This window comes from Crocodylus porosus, unplaced genomic scaffold (assembly GCF_001723895.1).
Source record: "Crocodylus porosus isolate Cpor-Errol unplaced genomic scaffold, CroPor_comp1, whole genome shotgun sequence".
Taxonomy (NCBI): domain Eukaryota; kingdom Metazoa; phylum Chordata; order Crocodylia; family Crocodylidae; genus Crocodylus; species Crocodylus porosus.
The window spans coordinates 33,745,597-33,767,332 of NW_017728910.1; the positions used below are offsets into that span (position 1 = coordinate 33,745,597).

At 47.1% G+C, this 21,736-nt stretch overlaps 1 protein-coding gene across 1 annotated transcript in view; it reads right to left on the bottom strand.

The window, feature by feature from the left end:
- Positions 1-1,331: 1,331 nt before the first annotated feature.
- FBXO36 (F-box protein 36) overlaps positions 1,332-21,736 on the bottom strand; it is an 81,066-nt gene continuing 60,661 nt past the window's right edge. The window contains exons 3-4 of the mRNA XM_019533006.1: positions 5,932-6,104; positions 1,332-1,844 (exon numbers count right to left, since the gene is read on the bottom strand). Coding sequence (XP_019388551.1) covers positions 1,665-1,844; positions 5,932-6,104 — 353 coding nt within the window. The 3' untranslated portion in view covers positions 1,332-1,664. The remainder of the gene's footprint in view (positions 1,845-5,931; positions 6,105-21,736) is intronic.

The window sequence follows — 21,736 nt, forward strand, 5'->3', positions numbered from 1 at the left end:
CTGATGTTAGTGGATCTTCAATGCTTTATACTAGGAATAAATTTGATCTAAGGAGAATACTTGGCATTTGTTCTTAGGTAAACATAATATAAGAAAAAATCAAGGATCCTTCCAAGATAAATTGGCATATTTCTCTGGAAATAACAAAATCCTTATAGCCCAAATAGTCATATTTCTTGATAAAATTCAAAAGTCTATTGTATGTGGTATATAAAGATTAGAAATATCAATTGAATTTTTATTTAATACTTTTTCAGTTTCCACAGCTACCTGGAAGAGGGGTCAAAATGTTGAAAAACTGATGACAGAATCACAATATACTTTATACTGAAGATAATTATAAGGCACATTACTGATGTATTATTGACCCTACAATGCAAAGAGTCAATAATAAATGCTATTTTAAGTGAAGATGTAGTTACATTAATTTACTTCTTATCAAAAGGTCCAAGATTCACAGAACTGGCAACTTTATCCTCAGAAGATCCTGAATAGGCAGTGGCAGAAAAATTTACCTGCATAACACCATTTCAATGTGCCTTCATCCAGCACCTTTATATATTAAGTCAGAAGAGAATAGTTTTGTGTACCCACCTATTCAGTATTCTTGCCTCTGATAAAGTTTCTTCTTGGTGACAAAGTGCTTAATTATCTTATTTATCTGAAATTTAAACATCTAGTGAACTTACTAAGTATTACAACATTTAAAGCCAACAATTTTCAGCACAAATGTATGTTAGTTGCCTTCTATCATTTTAAATATACTCTTGCGACCAGTAAAAAAATTACCAACATTTCCTACCCAGTAAGAATTAACATTCATGTGTTTCCACATTTTTAGAATAGGGAATAGCTCTGGCAATGATATGCTGTTATCAACTGTTGACTATTTAAATGGTAACTACTGGTTGCATCTATATATGCAATTAGCATGTAACAATAAACTCTAGTGCAGTTCAAACCAGAGTTTATTGCTTCTGGGTGCAGTGTTTACACACGTAGCCGGGACCGTGGTATGTTGAGCCAGGTTGGCGCAGCCCCAGCTGGCAAAGGGTCTGGGGAGCCTGACAGCCTGGGGCTGTTCCACCTTGGCTCAACATGCTGCATAGGGGCTGGCAGGACATGAGAGTTCTACAGTGCGGGGCTAGCCAGTAGGCAGGCTGTGCACTGTAGCACCCTGTGGCCCAGCCAGCCCTGGTCACCAACTATACTTGGGTTGCAGTGCACTAAATAATTACTGTAGGATAGTACTTGTGCTGGACAGTACTATATTACAGTGAAGTTAATTAGTTTACTGTAGCCTAATATCGCTGCAAGTGTAGATGATGATTTTTTACTGCAGAGCTAATTAGTCAACTGTAGTAAAGCTTTGTGTAGATGCACCTGCTGCATATGTGAATTTTTAACTCCAAGTCAAGAGTTTAGAAAGAGCTGCAAACTTTTCTGTTGCTAGTGGTTGCTGGGATCCCAATAGTATGAAAGTCCATTCTATAAAAAGTTAATGTTTTATGTCGTGTTTCCATTAAGGTATGCGTCTACTGTTTTAATCCTACAGTTAGCTAGGTTCTCCAATAAAGAAAAAGGCAAATGATTATTCTTTGATATTTAACACATTTACATCTTACCATGCTTGTTTTCAATCAAAAACTTGCAACTTTATTCATTCAGTTTTCTGAGTTATCTTGTTTCTGCCTCCTTCTTCGAATCTGCAGCTGAAGCTGAAGTTTGCTAGTGAAGAAGAATCGTTTCCAGCCCACTTCCTGTGCCAGTGCTCTCATTTCAGGGGTAATTGTATCGCACAAATTCTGCACAATTTTTTCCCACAGTGTGTCACAGTTGCATATCTATTTATAAGAGGAATTACAGGGGGTTAATCTGTTTTGGTCGGATAGATAGATATCTTGAACATTCATTGATCATTTTATTTGCCTGAATGCTTGTCTAACATGTCTCCCAATTATATAGCTTTCCAACGAAGGGGATCATCCAAACTCTCTTGCTTCTATGCTTTTTATAGGAGTCTTCAAAACCATCAACTCTAGGGGGTAATTATGATTCTTAGAGGATGCTTTCTCCCTTTTAAGTGACTGCACGAACAGAAAGGTGTGGAAGTGATTATAGTGGCCATTATAGTACAAGAAAAAAATAAAATTAATTTTTAAGGCAAGATACAACTATTATAAAAATACTTAGAAAAGTTGGGTGCATTATTATATAATTCCTAACCATTAAAATAAGTAACACTGAAACAGTGTTTCCTTTTTCATATACCAGTTTTATAGTAGCTTAACTGTACTGACTGAAATAGAGTCACTCATGATCACTGATACTGGTGTTCCCCATTTAAAAATTGCAAATTCTCTGATAAATATCCAAAATTCTCCAATTTAAAATCCCCCAAATCCAATTTTTCTGCGATTTAAAATGAAATGCCTAGATATAGATATATCGGTATCAATTGACCATAATGTTTTATTGATATATTTACCATTTTAAAGCGGGCTGGAAGTCTACCAGTAATCATTATAATAAATACCTTCTAAATACCTATATATATTGGCATTTGATTTTGGTTTTTTTATCAAAGAAGATCAGAGTTCCCCCTGCGCCCTTTGCTCACCAGGAAGTGGGTCTAGCTGCAACTGTCACCCTGCTACTTCGTGGCGCTGAGCAGTCCTGACATGCCAGTGCCCCTCACTCACAAGTCACAGCCCCCACTAGCCCTGCCACTGCCCTTCACCCCCAACCTGTAGCCCCCTATTCCCACCAGTGCCCCTCACTCCTGACTCACAGTCCTTCATTCCCATTGGTGCCCTTCACTCCTGACCCATAGCACCCCCAAGCCTGCTGATGCCCTGACTCCCGACCTGCTGCCCCCTGCCACCAGGCTCCAGCCTCCCAGTGTGTGGGCCAGGGGAGGGGTGTGGGGCAGGAGAGGTGCCTGACCAAAGGCAACACCACAGATGAAGCATGGGGTAGGGTATAAGGGGAGCACATGCCAGACTGACATGGGCAGCACATGCTGGAGCCTGGCCAGACTGGCATGGTCAGAAGCCACCTCTGTGGCCCAGTGGGCATGACCCAGCTCAGGAGGGTAAAGCAGGGTGGCAAGACTCATTGCCGTCACCATTGCCAGGACCCCTGCACCAGCCACACTGCCAGCAGTTCAAGGAGTAATAGACTATGGGGAGCGGTGGGGGGGCATGCTGCCTTCACTTGCTGCTGCCACCAGCCACTTGCACGCCAGGTTGCATCTCTACCCCACTGCCATGGTTTGGCTACTGCTACCCTCAGCTCACCTGTGCTGCCCCTCATGCAGCCTACCCTCCAGGGTACAGCCATGGCCTGAGGGGAGTGGCGAAGGCAGCCGGTCCACGATGGAACGGAAAGCTGTGGTCCAGGGTTCAAGTGGCTGGCAGCAGGAGGAGGTGAGGGCAGCATGGCTGCACGCCCTGGTCTGTTACACCTCATGCTGCTGGCAGTGGTGTGGGATCCCAGCAGCAGCAACAAGTCTCCCTGCCTTGCTCTGCCCTCCCAGTCCAGGTCCTGGTCCCAACTGCTGGGTTGCGGAGGCAGCTCCTGCCCATGCCAATCTGTTCAGGCTGCAGCCCTGCACCTGTTGTGGGTGCACAAATCTGGGGGGCACATGCCTCCCATGCCCCCTTGATGTGTCACCTCTGGCACCCAATCCCTCCCGCCAGCTCCCCCCACCCAGATGAGCCTCTTGTGGTTCCATTCTGCTCCCCCAGCTGGGTCCCATGGCTGCACAGGTCATTCCTGGGCCCTATGAACTGACCCAGCTGGGCAGCGACTCCAGCCCCAGCTACCAACTCAGCACCACTCCCTCCCTTAACATGTGGGCTTTAGCACAAACTGCCGCCGCTACCTCAGTCTGCCTCCCCACCCTCCTATGTCACTTATGCTCCCCTGCCCCGCCATGCCTCTCCTATGCCCCCTCCCATAGATTTATGGGGGAGCTGCAGGAGCTGCTCTCCACCAGGCTTCCTGGCTGCCATAAGAACGTATGTTCATGCACATGCACGTGGTGCTCCCTGCTGGTGACTGTCCTCCTCCCACTCCTGCCAGCCCCAGGCAGCCCCTTGCAGGCTGGAACTCTGCCATCTTGCAAAGGGAAACCCACATTTTCCGGTGTTTTTCTATGACAAATGGAAAACCTGGATCCCTGCTCATTATTTATCCTCATGAAAATCAGGATCTGTTGATCTGGATCAATCCTGCTTTATTTTTTTTTTTGTGCTTGTTTTTTATTCAGTGGGATATAAATAAAAGCAATTAAAGAAAAAGTGCCTGAAAAATACTAAATACTAAAGCAAAATACAAAAAACTCAGCTTTCATTTACATATATACAACCCTACAGAAGTTAATGGAATTAAGTGCATCATTTTCATTGATGAGTTGTAATGTTTATAATACTGATAGTGAACTGCAAATTAGGGATGTGAGCAAGACTGGAACACATGGCTCATGGAAAAACTACTTCAAGGGACCTAAAAGATGAAAAAGGGATGAATTTTAAAGACTCTCTTGAAATTTTTGCTTGCTATGTTTCCCTGACTCTTCTGCTACTCCTAGAAATATGGGAATTGCACAAAATTGAACATACTGAAGACTACCTATGAGTACTTCAATACAATATATTAACGAGATACCTATAGCAAGAACCTTAATGCCATTACTATAGTTTTCTTCATTCAATTTTAATGGTCTTTGAATTATATAACAACATAACAGTCAGATCTCAAAGTTATAACTTTAGTCCTTATCATGCTCTAAGTGAGTAAAAAAACAACCCTCATGGGTTTGGTGTGAAAATAGAGCCATCCTGAGATAATACAGAAAAGTCTGCTGTATCTGCAATAACCTAAGAAACTTTTACTTTCATTTTTACTTTATGGATTTTAGCCCCCTCTGGTGGCCTTTTGCTTATTATAATTCATAGAAAGATACAAAAATGTATTTTTTTACAGTTCAGAATCCTCAGCCTTCTTAGCACCTCTTAAAGTTAATCTACAATATACATCAAAGGAATTGACTTGAACTTGTGCTAAAAAGTATGTAGCATCTTATACATTTCAGTAAATGGATAAGTTGGAGTGCTTAAGTGGTGGTGCTCAAATTAAGGCAGCTGCAATTGTTTTATGAAACAGCTGATTTTATTAAATAGCTTGTATTATCTCATCTTAGCTTTAAAATCGTCAAAGCTCTCCGAATATTTTCTGAAGATTCAGAGAGCTTTGAACCGATTCGGACCTTTAAAGTGGTCCCCTGATTCGATTTGGATTTGGAAATTTGGCCACCGAATCAGGCTGAATCTCCTCCGAATTGAATCACCACCCGAAGCTTTGCACAGCCCTGTCTATCATGCTAGTTAGTGCTGTCTCACTGTTTCCGTATAGTCCCACATCTGTCTGTATCCATCAGTAATCTTTTCTCTTAGTTTTCGATTCTAAGTTCACTAGGAATGGGACTATATTTTTGATCAGCACTGATACACAGCATTGGAGTTCCTAGGCACTATAGTAATACAAATAAATAAACAGTACAAAGCATGGGTGATACCCTCCAGATATTTAATACTGGGAATAGCATTTACAACAACCCAAGTAATGTCATTTGTTTGTGCAGACTATTTGGACAGTAGTAATCACTCTATACAGTAGAAAATGTTTGTAAGGCTGGACCAATTGTTTCTATAACTACGTATAGCTGGAATCCAGTTTTCATTGCACGGGTCCAGCAGTGTATGATTATGTCATTAATCTGTATCTGTATATTGAAAATAAAGATATGTATATATACATGTAAAGAAATGTTTCTTAGAAAAATGAACTGAAACAAAAATTATACTATAATAAAATATACCATAATAAAACTAACATTTTTAAAGTAAATTGTAAATTATTTTTTACCGTTTCAAATCTGTGTGAGACTTGAGAGAGCCTGGCAATATCTTCAAGGCCCAGAAAGGAAATGATATTTAGGAGCAATGGATCAGGAAGCCGTTCAAGGAAGTCAAAATTACCTCGGCACAGATTAAAGATATGTTCTAGAACTTTAGCACCAAACACGATAGCAATTTGAACTGCAATTCAAAGAAATGAAATATAAAAAGAGATTAATAAAAGCCTCTACATTTCCTAATGTGTACCTTTTATATAAAAAGGACCAATCTGAGTTGAAGGTTAAACCAATAAACTTATAATTCTGAAAACCTTTATTATTAATAATAAAGAGCAATATTCCACTCCTGTTTCATATTCAGAGCTACCAATGTAGTGATAATAGGTTACAGCTATCCAAATGCCAGAATATGGAATTTTATCATAACAGCTTTAATTATTCTCAGCTCACTAATAAACTCTGATTTCACCAAAGAAGCAACAAGGCTGAGCTGAAATATGTCCAGTTTCATTTTTTGCATGTACAGGATACTAAATATAAGTTTATTTTATACTGGACTATGAAATGGGGAGCAGATTTAGGAAATACTGAAAAATGTTCCATTAACCCTTAAAACGCTGCCAATTTAGCAGTCATTGCAGTCACTCTTCCTGTATTTCTTTTGAACACCTGTTCTTCATTCAGTAGGTTCCTGAATGCATTATTCATGGATTTGATTTCGATATGCATCTTTTTTATTAATACTCTATGATAAAATTTTAGAGTTCTGGGTTTTTTCTTCAAGATCTACTTATATAGATTTCTAAAGGGATTTCTCTACCATGGGCCATAGAGACTTATGCTTTCATTCAAAAACAAAGTTGTGTTTTATTTACAATTAAAATAATTCCAACAGATCCAAACTAATTTCCCACACAATTGAGCTATATATTTACTGAATAAAGAGTGCTATGTGCATCTTCTGACATATGTTACACTCACAAAAACAAATACAAATGGGATAAGTCATACAGCTGATCCTCTGCTAGTGCAGCAATTTTTTTACAATATATTTTAAAATATTTAGTCATTGTAAATGATGCAAGCAATGAGATTTCTGTTGAAAAACTCTTCTAAATCTGACAGCTCACACTGTTAAGATAGATTTCTGTTATTCTGGCTACATTTCTCTCTTAACTGCTTCCAGCAAATCTGATGTACCCTTCTATATCATTTGAAACGATTCTTTGCTTTTGTGGTGTTTACGTCCTCCTTTAATATTTTTAGAAAGTTATGTTCCAATCTTCAATTATGTTCTTAATGACCTTTAATCTTTCTTGCTAAATCAACCATCCAGCTTCTTAATACTGTTCTTACTCTTCTCTGAATTCTGCCCACTTTTACCTACATAAACCTGGTATGAATGTGTTCTATTTACACAATAGATATGTCTACACATGCATTTATGTGTGCCTAAACTTAATACACCTTTGCTTATGGATCATTATGGTGATTTAGGCATGTGTCTACACACATTCAAGTGTATTAACTTTTCGTTGTAACTAACTAAGTCACATTAGCGCACGTGCAGACATGTTAATGTGCATTAACAAATGCTTTATGCAGATATCAAATTTAGGCAGGATTAGACTAAAATCACCATTTTTATGGCACATTAAGGGCACACACGTGAATACATGCCTTTAACGCACCTTAAAATGGTGATTTTAGGCAAATCCTGCCTAAAATGGATACATGTAGACATGCTCAGTCAGTACGATAATTATTTGAATATCACATGCACGTTGCCCCCAAAATTCAGACCTCCAAAACTAGGGTGCACATCTTAAGTGACAAAGCTCTATTTTTCTTTGCTGGAATAGAAGTATGGAGTACGGAGAGGCAGTGCTGCAAAAGCTGGATGTGTACAAGTTCATGGGGCTGGATGAAATGTACCTGAGGGTGCTGAGGGAGTTAGCTGATGTGATTGTAGAGCCACTAGCCATCATCTTTGAAAACTCATGGCAATTGGCAGTTCCCAGCTGACTGGAAAAGGGCAAACATAGTGTCCATATTTAAGAAAGGGAAAAAGGAAGATCCAGGGAACTACAGACCAGTCAGCCTCACCTCAGTACCTGGAAAAAACATGGAGCAGATCATCAAGAAATCCATTTCTAAGCACTTAGAACAGAAAAAGGTGATTAGGAACAGTCAGCATGGGTTCACCAGGAGCGAGTCATTCCTGACCAACTTGATTGCCTTCTATGATGAGATGACTGGCTCTGCGGATGCAGGGAGACTGGTGGCTGTAGTGTACCTTCATTTTAGCAAGGCTTTTGATAACAGTCTCCCACAACATTCTCACAGGGAAGCTAAGGAAGTATGGGCTGGATGAATGGACTGTAAGGTGGATAGAAAACTGGCTGGAGCATCAGGCTCAGAGAATAGTAACCACATTATGCTGCTTCTCTGTCTTCTGAGCACACTCTCTCCTAGAGCATGCCCAGAAGCAACCAGAGACTGGGTCCTTCAAGAAGATGGTGTAGCACCCATCTAGAGCATCTTTATGGATTCCCTGTGCCCCTGCAGCTCCAGCACACTGCCTCAGTGTGCTGGGGCAAATAGGAGCAGGGCAAGGCTGCAGCGGTGCCTCAGACCGAGGCTCTGTCCCAGGTAAGCAGGGACTGGGGGTAGGGGAGAACTGTGGGAGTGGGGTGGGGGGGACTGCTCAGGAGGGGTGGTTTCCCTGCCCACCCCATGCATGGCACACAGCCCTCCTGCAGCAGCAGTGGCCATTGGGCAATTGTGGTCTGCTGCTGGCAGAGATCCCTGGTGGCATGGCACCATCTCCAACCTGGCAGCTGTACATTGTGCTGGCTCAGCCACTGGTGTGCACTCTCAACCAGTGCTGGGCTGCTCTTGCTGCCACTGGTGGCTCCTGGCACTGCACGCAGAAACCATGTGCCCTTGGGCCAGGCTAGTTCCTGCCTCCATGTGCCCTGTGTGCCACTCCCACAGACCCTCTCCCCACATACTCTCCCATAAATCCCACACCCACAAATCCCCTCTACAATCCACCTCCAAAACCCACCCCAAAACCTCTGCCCAAGCCCCACCTCACCCCCATAAACCCTACACCCACCCATAAATCCCCATTCCTGCCCCCCCCAAACCCCACATCCCCACACAAATCTCACACCCTGTGTGCCAAGCCCCCAGATTGGACAGGACCTGCTGGCAGGACCCCAGCTGCAGGGGAAACTGCTACACTGTAACTCTGCCATGTGCCCACATGGGTGCTAGGATATGCAATCCCAGGGTGTGGAATGGGCTGTGGGTATGGGTGGAGTTGGCAGCAGAGTATGTGAGAGAGAGATAGGGTTTGGATGGGGGAGTGCTCCAGGTAGGAGAGGCTGCCAGAGCTGGGCTTAGAACCCCCCTGCTCCCCTAGAGCAGCCTTTCCAGGGGAATGCTAGCCTGGAAGGGAAGGGGCTTGCTCAGTCCAGTCCCTGAGCCCCAGTCAAGGGCTTCCTGGGAATGGCATGGGGATCGCTGGGGCCTGGGCACAGGTGCAGGGAGCAGAACAATAAGGGCTGGCACTGCTCAGAACCACAAAGCAGCAGGTGGGACAGCTGCAGCTGGATTAATGTCCTGGTACTGGGAGGAAGCTGCTGCTAGGAGGGAGTGAGTTGGGGGAAGGCAAGAGCTGAGTCAGATGTGAGGGGCACTGGTAGGATAGGGGCAGGGCAAGGGTAGGGGCAGAGCACAAGCATATCAGTGCTGCTCAGCACCCCACATCCTAGTGAGCAAAGTGGGTGGGGGCAGCTCTGAATTTTCTATTATAAAAAAAACCAAAAGCAAACACCAAAGTGTATCGATATTTAGAATTCATTTTATTATGATGATAGAGACATTGGTAGGCTTCCAAATCACTTTAAAATTGTAAATATATCAATAAAACATAGCCCAACTGATTTCTCTAGATCTAGTGACATTTCATTTTAATTGCGGAAGAACATATTTTGGGTATTTTAATGAGAATTTATGCTTTTTAATCAGAGATTCTACAATTTTAAATCAGGAAACACCAGTATCTCTGCTAGTGAGGCAAGTGGCAGGGCCCAGGGAGAGGGCCAATAGCCCAGGGCCAGCACCAGGGACTCAGCTGAAGAGCAGATGATATAGCTAACCTCCTGGTTATTTAGGGCCAGAAGGACATGCTTCAATAGTTCAAAGTGGGCCACTGCAACAAGCACATCTTCTGCATGATAGATGCCCAAATGGCAAAGCAAGGGCACCAGAAGATGTGATAGCAGTACCACCCAAAGGCCAACTGTGCTGCCATGGCTCACTAGCAGCTGGTTCTGTTGCAGTGCCCATAACACAGCCCAGGCAGTCATGCAGTCCCCACTTGGGTCTGGCAGGAGTGCAGACATGAGGTCAGAGGTCCAAGGAGGCTGGATGCTGTCACAGGTGGCAGCAGGTCATAGCCAGGTAGCAGCCCTCACTTCTAGACTACTGCAGTGTGTAGAGGGTGCAGGGGCCACTCTAGATTAGGGCTGCTTCAGCAGTCCAGCTGGTACAAGGGACTAGTGTCTCCAGATACCAATTGGCTGGGCCTCAGAAGCTTTATTTGTCTATTTGTTCATTCAATTACCGTGAGCCCTAAGGCCCACCCAGTAGCTCCTACTGTACGAGGGCTAATGGGTGAATGGAACAAAATTCTGGGGACAACAGAGAGAGAAAACAGGACAGAAGTGTTGTGTGGGCCAAGGCATCAAAATGTGAAAATTCTCCCTCCTGAGAAGGGACACAGAGCAGAGCCCCCCAGGCTGCGCCCACTGGTCCTCAAAGGCATCCAAGGAGTTGGTGGATGCCTCCCAGTGGTGCTCGACTAGGAATCATGTGTGGACCAATGAGAGGAAAGTGGCCCTGCAGTCCACAGGTACCTTCCAGGCCAGAGCCTCCTTCCTGGTTATGTATAGGGCCCACTTGGTCAGGGCCAGGAGGAGGTTGACCAGGAGATTCTGGGACTTGGTGGGGCCATGGATAGGGTGTCCAAAAATAAAAAGGTGGGGGTAAAGTTCAACCAGAACCTTAGGAGGAGGTTCCAGAGGTGGAGGTGGAGGGGCTGGAGCCGGGTGCACTCGAGCATCATGTGTGCCAGGGCCTCCCTCTGCCTGCAGAAGAGGCAGGAGACCATGGTGTTGGGGAAGCTCACCATATACATGCCCATAGCAATGGCTCCATGGAGGAGCTGCCAGCTAAGGTCCCCAGTGGCTTGTGAGATGAGGGTGGAGTACAAATTCAGCCACTGGGGTGCCTCGTCTAAGCCTTCACTAAGCAGGTCCTGCCACTTGGTGTCTGGGTGGGACACGAGGGGTACACAAGTGTGTAGAGGTGGCAGCGATAGATGGTGAAGAAGTGAACCGATTTGGTGTCCTCCAGCCAGCTCAGGTGGTGGAGCAGGGAGTGCTGCAAGGCTGTACAAGGTGCCAGCCCCACAACAAACTCTGGTTGGCTGGAGGACATGGGGGTGCAAGGACTGCCATCATGCAGGACCTGGTTAACAAAGGCAAGGGTGTCAGAAAGTAAGGCAAATTTCATCTCTTGGATTAGATGGCAGGTCACATGTGTCATGGATAAACCCGTGTGCTGGGCTAACGCAGTGGAGTCCACCTATGCCCACCTATCATAGTCCAGGAGGTCTCTGATATGGGTGACACCAACTAGGACCAGCCTCTGTCACAATCAGGGTGCCTCCACCATTGGTACCTACAGCTGGGGATTCCAGAGGAGAGGCTTGACTAGCAAGTCAGTACCCTGGACAAGTGTTGCAGGGGACATGGAGGCTGAGACCAGCTTCCAGGCTTGGATGAGATCCTGGAGGAACTCCAGCAGCCCTTCCAGGTCCTGCAGGGAGAAGCCCCATAGGCTGAGGAGCTGCCAGTTGTATCGGAGCCCCCAGAAGTGGCAGAGGAAGGCATGCCCCGGGTTGCCCCATGCCATGTAGCTACTGACACTATATAGCAGTTGCTGCAAGACCTGAAGGTGGAACATCAGGATCTTGCTGTGCAGGGAAACCAGGTCCTGGCCACCCTCCCGCAAGGGGAGGCCCAGGACCTTTGCAGTGACTCAGTGCCATTCCGGCCAGAAAAACTCCAGTGTCCATCTCTAGAGCCTGGCCAGGACCTTGAGGGGCATTGGCAAGGTGTGGAAGCAGTGCCAGAGCACGGACAGGACCAGCTGATTCAACAGTACCACTCTCCCTTGCAGGGAGGGACACCGCAGCAGTCCTGCCCATGCTTAGAGTTCCTCCACCACCCTTGCCTCCAGCTGGCACCAGTTCTCTGGTGGGAAGGAGTCCATGGGGGACAGGTAGAACCCCAGGTAGAGCAGTGAGCCTGTGCTCCAGCGGACCCTAGAAACATGGGGGGGAGTGAGACCACCTGCCACCCATCACCCACTGTAAGGCCAAAGCTCTTGGCCCAGTTGACCTGAGCAGAGGAGGCTGCTGAGTACAATGCCTGGCAGGCCTCCACCCATGCCAGGTTGCCCAGGTCCTGGATTGTGAGGAGCTCGTCGTTGGCATACGCTGATAGGACCAGCCACACCATCAACTCACAAAGCACCGATCCCACTACCCACCTCTGCAAGTGGATGAGGAAGGACTCCAAGGCCAAGGTATACATCTGGCCTGATGGAGTTCAGGCCTTGATGCACCCTTTGCCTGAACTGGATGGGCTCTGTCAGGGTCCAGTTGAGCTTGACCAAGAACTGTAGAGGTGTACAGCACCTGGAGAGTCTGCACAAAGTGGGGCCTGAAGCCGAAGGTCCACAGCATGCCTGTGAGGTACCCATGATCCACCCTATTAAATGCCTTCTCGGTCCAGCAACAGCAGGGCAAAAGACAGGCCCTCCTGGTGCGCTAGCTCCAGGAGGTCCTGAACCAGGTACAGGCTGTCAAAGATGAAATGTTCAGGCACTGTGTATATCTGGTCAGGATGGATCATGGATTGCACGCACAGTCAGCATGGACTGCATGCACAGTGAGATGGCCTTCACTGCCACCTTGTAGTCCGTGCAGAGGAGGGACCTGGGACACCAGTTCCCAGGTCATGGGGATCCCCCTTCTTCCACAGAAGTGTCAACACAGACCTCTGGCACAACAAGGGGAGCTCCCCAGGGATGGGTTGGTTGGGTCAGCAGTCCAACTGGGAGTGGCATACCAGCTCCTACCCCACTCTCATGTAGATGAAGGTGTGGGGGGCATCAGGGTGACAGATGTGCTAGATGTCCACTAGGGAGTACTCTGTCAGGATCTCCCCAAGCATGCCTGGCTCCACTTCCTGCTTGATTGGTCTCGTGCATCTGGGTTGACATCAAAGTCCCCACTAAGGACCTGGCACTCACAAGGGTTGAGGGTACCGGTGTAAGTAGCTGCCTGGCAGAAGAAGTCTGCCAACTCTGCATCCTTCACAGGGGCATACATGTTCAGAAGGTTCAGGACCAGCCCCTACACTTGGACCTGTGTGCAGCAGGTGGCTTGGCACCACTTGAACATCCTGGATAACCTCCAGCTGCAGGCCTGAGGAGAACAGGCTGGTCATCTTGCAAGAGGTGACTGAGAGTTGACTAAAAAAGACCTTGTCTCTTCACTCCAGCTGCCCGCTAGGCTCATTGGCCACATCGTTAAGGTCTCCTGCAAGAATACCACAGGTTACCCTCCCTCCCAAAGGAAGGAGAGCACCTGGCATCTCCAGAGACCCTTCCTGCAGCTGTAGACATTGAGGGTCATGATCTCATGGCTAAGGGGTGGATCAGATAATCAGGGGCCTTGAGTGTTGCAACACCTGATGTGGGGTTCCTGGCTTGTGCAGCCCTCCCACAGGGTTAGAGGGTATCTATGAAACTGTGGGCCTGCCTATAGATTTGAGAGTTGCAGGACTTGGGCCCCTTGCCTTCCCCCACCAGTGCCCTCAGTGTTGAGGAGGCTGTCAAAATCTCCCCAGCAGTCTAAGGCAAGCTGCACCTTGCTGGTAAACTGCCAGGTGAAGTCGCGGTCAAGGAATGCAAGTAGCTCACCCCTGGGGATTGCTTGAACTAAGAGGTCTGCAGGCTCCACAGAGCCTGCTGGTTCTCAAGCATCCTCTTCCTCATTCTGGGGCTAGTGGGCTCCTTGGGCACCATCTGAACCCCCTGGGCCACTAATTCCCCAAACCTGGGCTGGGATAGAGAGATCTCTGAAGCCCCTTGGGAGAGGGGTGGGGGGTAGGACTCCCTCACATGATGGCAGGGCACAGCTGGAACCCTAGGGGTCTGTGTGGGGTTCCCAACAAGATCAGTCTGTCTGTCAGGGGACCCCACCTCAACCCGATCTGGGGTGGGACCACAGGGCAGGCTGGTAGCAAGGTTATTCTGGGAGGCAGAGGGAGGAGACCCATCAGGCACTGGGGTAGCATCGGTGCCCACCTCAGAGTATCTGCCCCCTCAGGACTTATGAGGTGAGTCCCAAGGGCCCCATCTCTCCCAGGTCATTGGAGGGGGAGAGCTCTGCTACCTGACCTACCATTGGGTCAGCCAAGGCCTCAGCCTCAGCGCCCATGGTCTTGGGGGGCAGGCCCTGGCTTGCAGAGTAGGGGGTCTCCTCCACGGGCTCCTGCTTGGGACCAGCCAGCAGCCCCCAGGTGTCCTCCACCAGGATTATCCATCCTTCCTAGGGGTGGGGTGTCAGCTGCAGCTGGGGAGGCCCCTGGAAGCTGGGTCATCCTTACTCCCCACGTGCTGGTCCTGAGAGGGGCTGGTTTTCCACCTCAGAGGGCTCCAGCTGTGCTTGGGCCTTCCACTTGGCTTTGTGCTTGGAGGGGACCTGCATCCACTCAGTCATGGAGTGGTCCTTGGGTGGACAAGCTGTAGCAGGAGAGGGTAGGGGCTGGGCTGGGGTGGGGCAATTGTAGCAGGGGCATGGCTAGGAGTGGGGATGCCCTGCTCCTTCTCTCCCCTTGGCTGCTGCCTTTCTCCTTGGGACTCTGCTAAACTTGATTGGAGGGTGGGAGCTGGGTGTTGTGGGCAGAGTGCCATGGGGGTGCTGGTGGCAGGGGCGCCCCTCTTGCTAGTGGGACCTATGAATGCCTTCTTTGCCAGGTTCATGGGACACTCGTGATGCAAGTGCCCCAGGGCATGGCACTGGAAGCACCGCAGGTCCCCCAGTGTATAAAACATCCTCACCAGGGCCTGCTGAAAAGGAATCACAAGGCACTCTCAGCCTCCAGCCATGTTCCTGCCACCAGCTGGATCATGACCTGGCGGCAGAAAAAATGCATGTGGCAGATGCCGGGGTCTTGGCAGCCCAGCAGGAAGGTCACCACTGGAGAGATTACTCTCCCCTGGGTTTGCAGCTGGGGGAGTAGGGCCCAGTTGGGGATATAGGGTAGGATGGAGCTGAGGACCCACCTGGGTTCCCAGCTCTTCTAGGGGCTCAAGGGGGATGTATTCACTCTCCACCATGAGCCCCTCTCCATTGCCTTTTGTGTGGCAGCCTCTGAGGAAAGGAAAAGCACCCCCCGCCATGAAAGCAGGAGGCCACCATGAACTTGGGGGTCCCCACCACTCAAGCCAGGGCCTGCACCCAAGTCTCAAAGTGCAGGTCCTCCTGCTTAGGTAGGTGGCACTTCACCCTGTGCCTGCAGGTGAGTGCCAGAAAGGGGGCCCCCATCACTTGAGGATCACCCCACAGCCACTTGTGCATAACTGCAGTGCCCTCACTGGGGGGACCACCTTGGTGGGGCCAGAGCTAGGGCCAGGGCCAGACTGAGTGGGTGTGCTGGCTGGTGTTGCACACCCAGTCCCCTTAGGTGCTAGTGGTCTAAGCCAGGGGTTGAGGCCCTTGCCCTTCCCACCCCCCAGCTGTAGAGGAGGCTGAAGTGGAGCCCTTCCCATTGTCCTTGTCCTGGGTCCCTGAGGGGTCCCTGAAGGGCTTGGGAGCCCCTCTGGGGGGGGGGGGGGGGCCTGGCTGGGGAAGACTCCCTGCCCCCCACACTGGAGTCTCGTTTGCCCCAGCAGTGGAGATTACAGGCTGGGCTTGTCTACCCGGGGGGGTGGGGGGGGAAGTTGGTTGGACTCTGCCCCCAGGGTGGAAGTTATAGAGACATGCATCCTCTCAGGGGGCTGGCTGGAATTTGCCTCCAGAATGGGGATTACAGGAAGTTTTGTAGGGGCATCTGCCCCCCTGAAGGCTTCTGCCCTGCCATTGCATCACGTAAGGGATAGGGAAACCAAAAAAGAAAAAGAAAAAAAAAAACACAGAAGGGCTAATGAATCCAATAGGGGCAAGCTGGGGCCGGGGGGGGTGAGAAGAAGCTCACTGAGCTACAGCCTCCCTGGAAACTGGGCAGGCTATGCTCAGGGAAGGTGGGGGAGGGGACACAGACACAGAAGGACTGGGGAGACTCGAGCTGGCTTACTCAGCCACACAGCAAACAACAGGACACGAGGAATGAATCATAGGACTTACCACACAAGGGCAAAACACACAGGGAAGGCTTCTGAGGCAGATGTAAAAGATGGCTGGAGTGGTAGAGGGGCTTTGTTTGTTGGAGCCCAGTCCAGGAGCCCCTCAGGCCTCCATCCAGACACTCAGCAGAAGGCAGCAAACAAGGCACAGGATCAGATGCGGTAAGGCAGCTGTGAGGGAGCGCAGGAGCAAATATTCCATTAAGGCAGTAATCCAGTGCAGATGTGGTGCAGGGCACTGCAAGGCAGTGTGGTGGAGAATCCCCCCCTCTCCTGAGCGGGGGGGGGGCAGTGACAGCACAGGTAACAGTAGCAGTGGCAGCAGCAGCGGCAGTGGTGGTAGTAGCCGTCCAGGTCAGCCACCCCAGGTGTTTGTCAGGTGAAGATGAAGGTGGGGATGGTTTGCCTGAGGCACCTGGGAGCAGGCTGGGCAGCAGGCCAGAACAGGAGTGCAGAAGCTGGGGTGCGGTATAATGTAGTGGGGATGTGGTGGGCCCCCCAGGGGGGCAGTAGCATGTAGCAGAGGATCTCCCCCATGGGGAGGGGCAGGTGGCAGGAGAAGGAGAAGGTGTGGCCAACCACCTCCCAGAAACTTCTGAGGGCAAGTAGCCCTGAGCTACTCACGAGGGCAGATTTTTATACAGCTAGGGCCAACACAGCTGTTGGCCTCAGCCTCTAGCTGTGGCTGCAGATCTGGGAGAAGCTGGGCAGGGTTAGTTTGCTCCAAGTGGAACAACTTGACCCACACCAAAGTGCTTGCTCAGGCACATGGGCTGAGGCACAAATCTCCAGTACAAATTGGTGCTGCTGCTATTTGAACTGCTGCAAGCACACATGCCTGCATGTGTGGATGCGTCCATTGGGCTCAACCCCACATGCAGGGGCATGCTCTTGCAGTAGCAAAAATAGTAGTGGCACAAATGTGTGCTGCTACTTTTGGCAACAGTGCAAAGCAGATTTGTAGATCCAATCACTAGAATTCTGATTATCTGCTATTTGTATTTTTATACCATACCCATCACCATAGTCTTAGCTCTTAACTATTATGTACAACCCAGCAAAAATGACCAATTGTTTTCTCACAGACTTAGATTATAAATGTAAAGTATCCCGTGGTGCCAGAAACTGTCTTAAAAATATAAGGCAAGGCCAAAGAAGCAAGCTCTGCATTTGCTCTTTAGTTCATAGTCATTGTTATGTCTTCCAGGAAAGATTCCTTATGTCCAGGCAGCTTTGTTTCCTGCCTTTGTCTCCTGTGTGCTTCTTGAGACTGAATACCTTAATCTTCATGACAACAGGTTGTGAGATGCAGGTAAATGAGTAATTTCTTAATGATAATTGCTTCTTACATAGTCAATTATCAACATATTTCAAGACAGATTTTTAGAGCAATATGTAGAACTTTCAGACACAAGAGAGACCTCAAAAGCAAAAAGAGGATAGCTGGAAATTCCTCTTTCACAAATACTTTCTGAATACACTGTTGGGCAGTTGCTTATTAGTCTCTTTCAGCTAGAGTGTCACAAAACTATATTTTGAATGTAATATTAATATTGCTAGGGCTCTTTTTTATAAAGTAAGTTAAAATCACGGTATCATAGAAAGTTGGACTTGTAGGTACTTTCAATGCTTATCTACTCTGTCCACTAAGCCCAGCACAGGATCACATTAATCATTCCTGACAGATATTTATCTGGTTTCTTCTTTAACTCCTTAGATTGTGGGAAATGTTGCAGGATACTCCCTACCACATTTTTTTAGGACTCAGTCTCTTAGTTCATGTTGTACAAACATATCCAAAAATGCTGGTGATCAATGTAATTTAGTTTCATAGAATCATAGAAAATTAGGGTTGGCAGGGACCTCAGGAAGTCACCTAGTTTAACCTTGTGCTCAAAGCAGGACCATCCCTGTAAACTCTTGGCCAGACCCACACACGAAATTTAAATTGTTAAATTGCTAAAACAATACATTCTGTACAAAATGTGAGTTTGTGGCTGGGACCACGTGAAAGAAAGCAATCCCAAATTGATCTCATCTCCTGTGTTACACTTCCTGTGTTAATTGCAAATGTACCCAATGCTTATTATGATAAATCAGTCTATGTGACTGCATCTAACCCAGTGGTTCTCAAGCTTTTTTGTACCAGGATCCATTTGTAAACATTGATGACCAGTCTTGACCCAGTGCCTCTCACTCTGGATCTGCTGCCCCCAGTCCCTAGTCCTCCAGCGTGTAGGGCAAGGGGCCACCCCAAGCTGACCCTTGCAGGCTGGAATTCTGTCACAGTTTCCCATGTTTTTCTCCTTTAAAAGGAGAATCCATTTTTAAAACCTGTTGACCCATTTTTAGTTTGTTTGTGACGCTTTCATATATTCTTGTGACCTACTTTTGGGTTATGATCCATGGATTGAGAAACACTGATCTAACCTACCTACCTCACACCCAGTGACCTCTGATCCTCACTGATACACGCTTGCGTTCACTAATTAAGGCATATTTCTCAAAATAGGCAGTCAATCTCTAAATGTTTATTATGCTAAACTAGTCTATTTGCCTCAAACTCATACCTATCGTATCTAATAGCCTCTGATCTTTATTACCTCACTTTACACTTTAACAGACCTGCTTTGGTCTAATAAATGTATCCCAGGTACCGAAAATAACTTGTAACATCTTCTCTTAATCAAGGCATATCTCTCAAAACAGGCATTCAATATCTGTCAAATATCTCCATAAGCCATTTGAGGCAGCACTATTTTTAATGTAACCACCGAAAGACAGTACTGTCTATTGTGATCAGCTTCCTAAAGGTACCTCATTCAATCAATACCCACCCCATTTAATTCCAAACTAATGAAAAGCTTGCAGAAGCAAAACTAACACACAAAACAGGATACAATTGTAAAATGTTAATTCCATTCTTCCCTGCTTTGTTCAGACTTTGATTAACCAACTATCAAGAAGGAATGTTTTGAAGCTATATAATTGAACAAGTATAAGTAGGAAAGAGTTGCCAGGAAAGTGGGCATCTTCTTCAGAGGGAAAAGAGACACTGCAACCTGCTCCCAGCTGGACTAAGGCAATGGATCCACAGTTTGAGAAAACTGAAGACTGAACCACCTTCTGGGCCTGCACAAATAAAGAATCTCGTGCAGCTAATACGAGGACTGTGTGGTAATATAGCTCATTTATTGAATACTGAGAAAGAGACTTTTTTCTGTCATTGAGTTTCATAGCTTGTTGGTAGTTATTAAAGCAAGACTTTCTCTTATTAATCACCTGAGTGTTGTATCAATTATTAAAGCACTAGGTTAGGAATTTGGTACAACAATCCCTGAGTATATCATTTCAGCCAGGGCTTTGTCAAGCTGGGCTTTAAAAACCTCCAAGATTGGAGATTCCACCACCTCTCTGGGTAACCTGTTCCAGTGCTTTACCACCCTCCTAGTGAGAGAGTTTTTTTTCTAATATCCAACCTAAACATCCCTTGCTGCAACTTGAGACCATTACTCCTTGTTCTGTCATCTGTTACCACTAAGCTTCATCTAGCTCCATCCTCTTTAGAACCTCCCTTCAGATAGTTAAAAGTTGCTATGAAATCCCCCCTCAATCTTCTCTTCTGCAGACTCAATAAGCCCAGTTCCCTCAGCCTCTCCTTGTAAGTCACGTGCCCCAGATCCCCAAACCATTTTTGTTGCCCTCAGCTAGACTCTTTCCAACTTATCCACAGCAACAAGGGCACACTGCAACTAATATCCATCTTACTGTTCACTGTAACCTCCGAGTCCTTTTCTGAAGAGCTGCTGCTTAGCCAATGAGTCTTCAGGATGTAGTGGTGCATGGGATTCTTCTGTCCTAAGTGCAGGATTTTGCACTTTTCCTTGTTGAACCTCATGAGATTTCTTTTGTCCCAATCCTCCAATTTGTCTAGGTCACTCTGAATCCTAGCTCTATCTACTAATCCTAGCGTAATCTACTATTTCCCACAGCTTGGTATTACCAAAGAACTTGCTGAGGGTGCAATCCATTCCATCTTCCAGATTGTTAATAAAGATATTGAACAAAACTGGCCCCAGACTGACCCCTGAGGCATTCTACTTGATACTGGCTAGACACTGAACAATTGATTACTACCTGATGAGCTCAAAGAGCCAGCCACCTTGCAGTCCATTCATCCAACCCATATTCCTTAGCTTGCTTGCAAGTATGCTGTAGGAGATGGTATCAAAAGCCTTGTTAAAGTCAAGGTATAGCACGTCCACTGTTTTCCCTGCATCCACAGTTATCTCATCATAGAAGGCAATCCAGTTGGTCAGGCATGACTTCCCCTTGGTGAATCCATGCTGACTCTTCCTGATCACTTTTTTCTTCCAAGTGCTTAGAAATGGATTCCTTGAGGACCTGCTCCATGATTTTTCCAGGGACTGAGGTGAAGCTGATTGGTTTGTAGTTTCCCAAATCCTCCTTCTTTCCTTTCTTAAACATGGGCACTATATTTGCCCTTTTCCTATTGTCCAGGACCTCCCATGATTGTCATGAGTCCTCAAAGACAATGGCCAGCAGCTCTGCAATCACATCAGCCAACTCCCTCAATACCCTTGGATACATTGCATATGGCCCCATAGACTTGTATATGTCTAGCTCTTCTAAATAGTCCCTAACCTGTTCTTTCACCATTGTGGGCTACTTACCTTCTCCCTAAACTGTGCGGTCTGGTGCAGTAGTCTGGGAGCTGACCTTGCCAGTAAAAAGCAAGATAAAAAAGGCACTAAGTACTTCAGCCTTTTCCTCGTCATCTGTGACTAGGTTGCCTCTCCCATTCAATAAGGGACCTACACTTCTCAGAGGAAGGGTAGCAAAAGGGCACAGCAAGCAGGGAACTTGAGGACCTCCTTCATCTAAAAAGAGAGACTTATAAAGATGGAAAGCTGGAATAACCACCAAGGAGGAGTACTCAGCACTGATCTGTGCTTGCTGGGAGTGGATCAGAAAAGCCAAGGCTGCAACTGAACTGCATCTGGCTTCACATATCAAGGATAATAAAAAGTCAAATATGTAGGTAGTTGGAAAAGAAGCAAGGGTAACATTGGACCCCTGCTGAACCAAATGGGACAACTGATAACCAACACCCAGGAAAAAAGCCAGCCTGCTCAATGGGAATTTTGTGTCAGTCTTTCATCAGCCCAGAGGGACCACCCTGCCTAGCATGATGCAAGACAGCCAGGGTGAGGGTGTATTTATACCCAGCATCAGTGTAGACCTTGTAAAGGAACACCTTGAGAGGCTGCACATCTTCAAGTCAGCTGGTCCTGACAGATT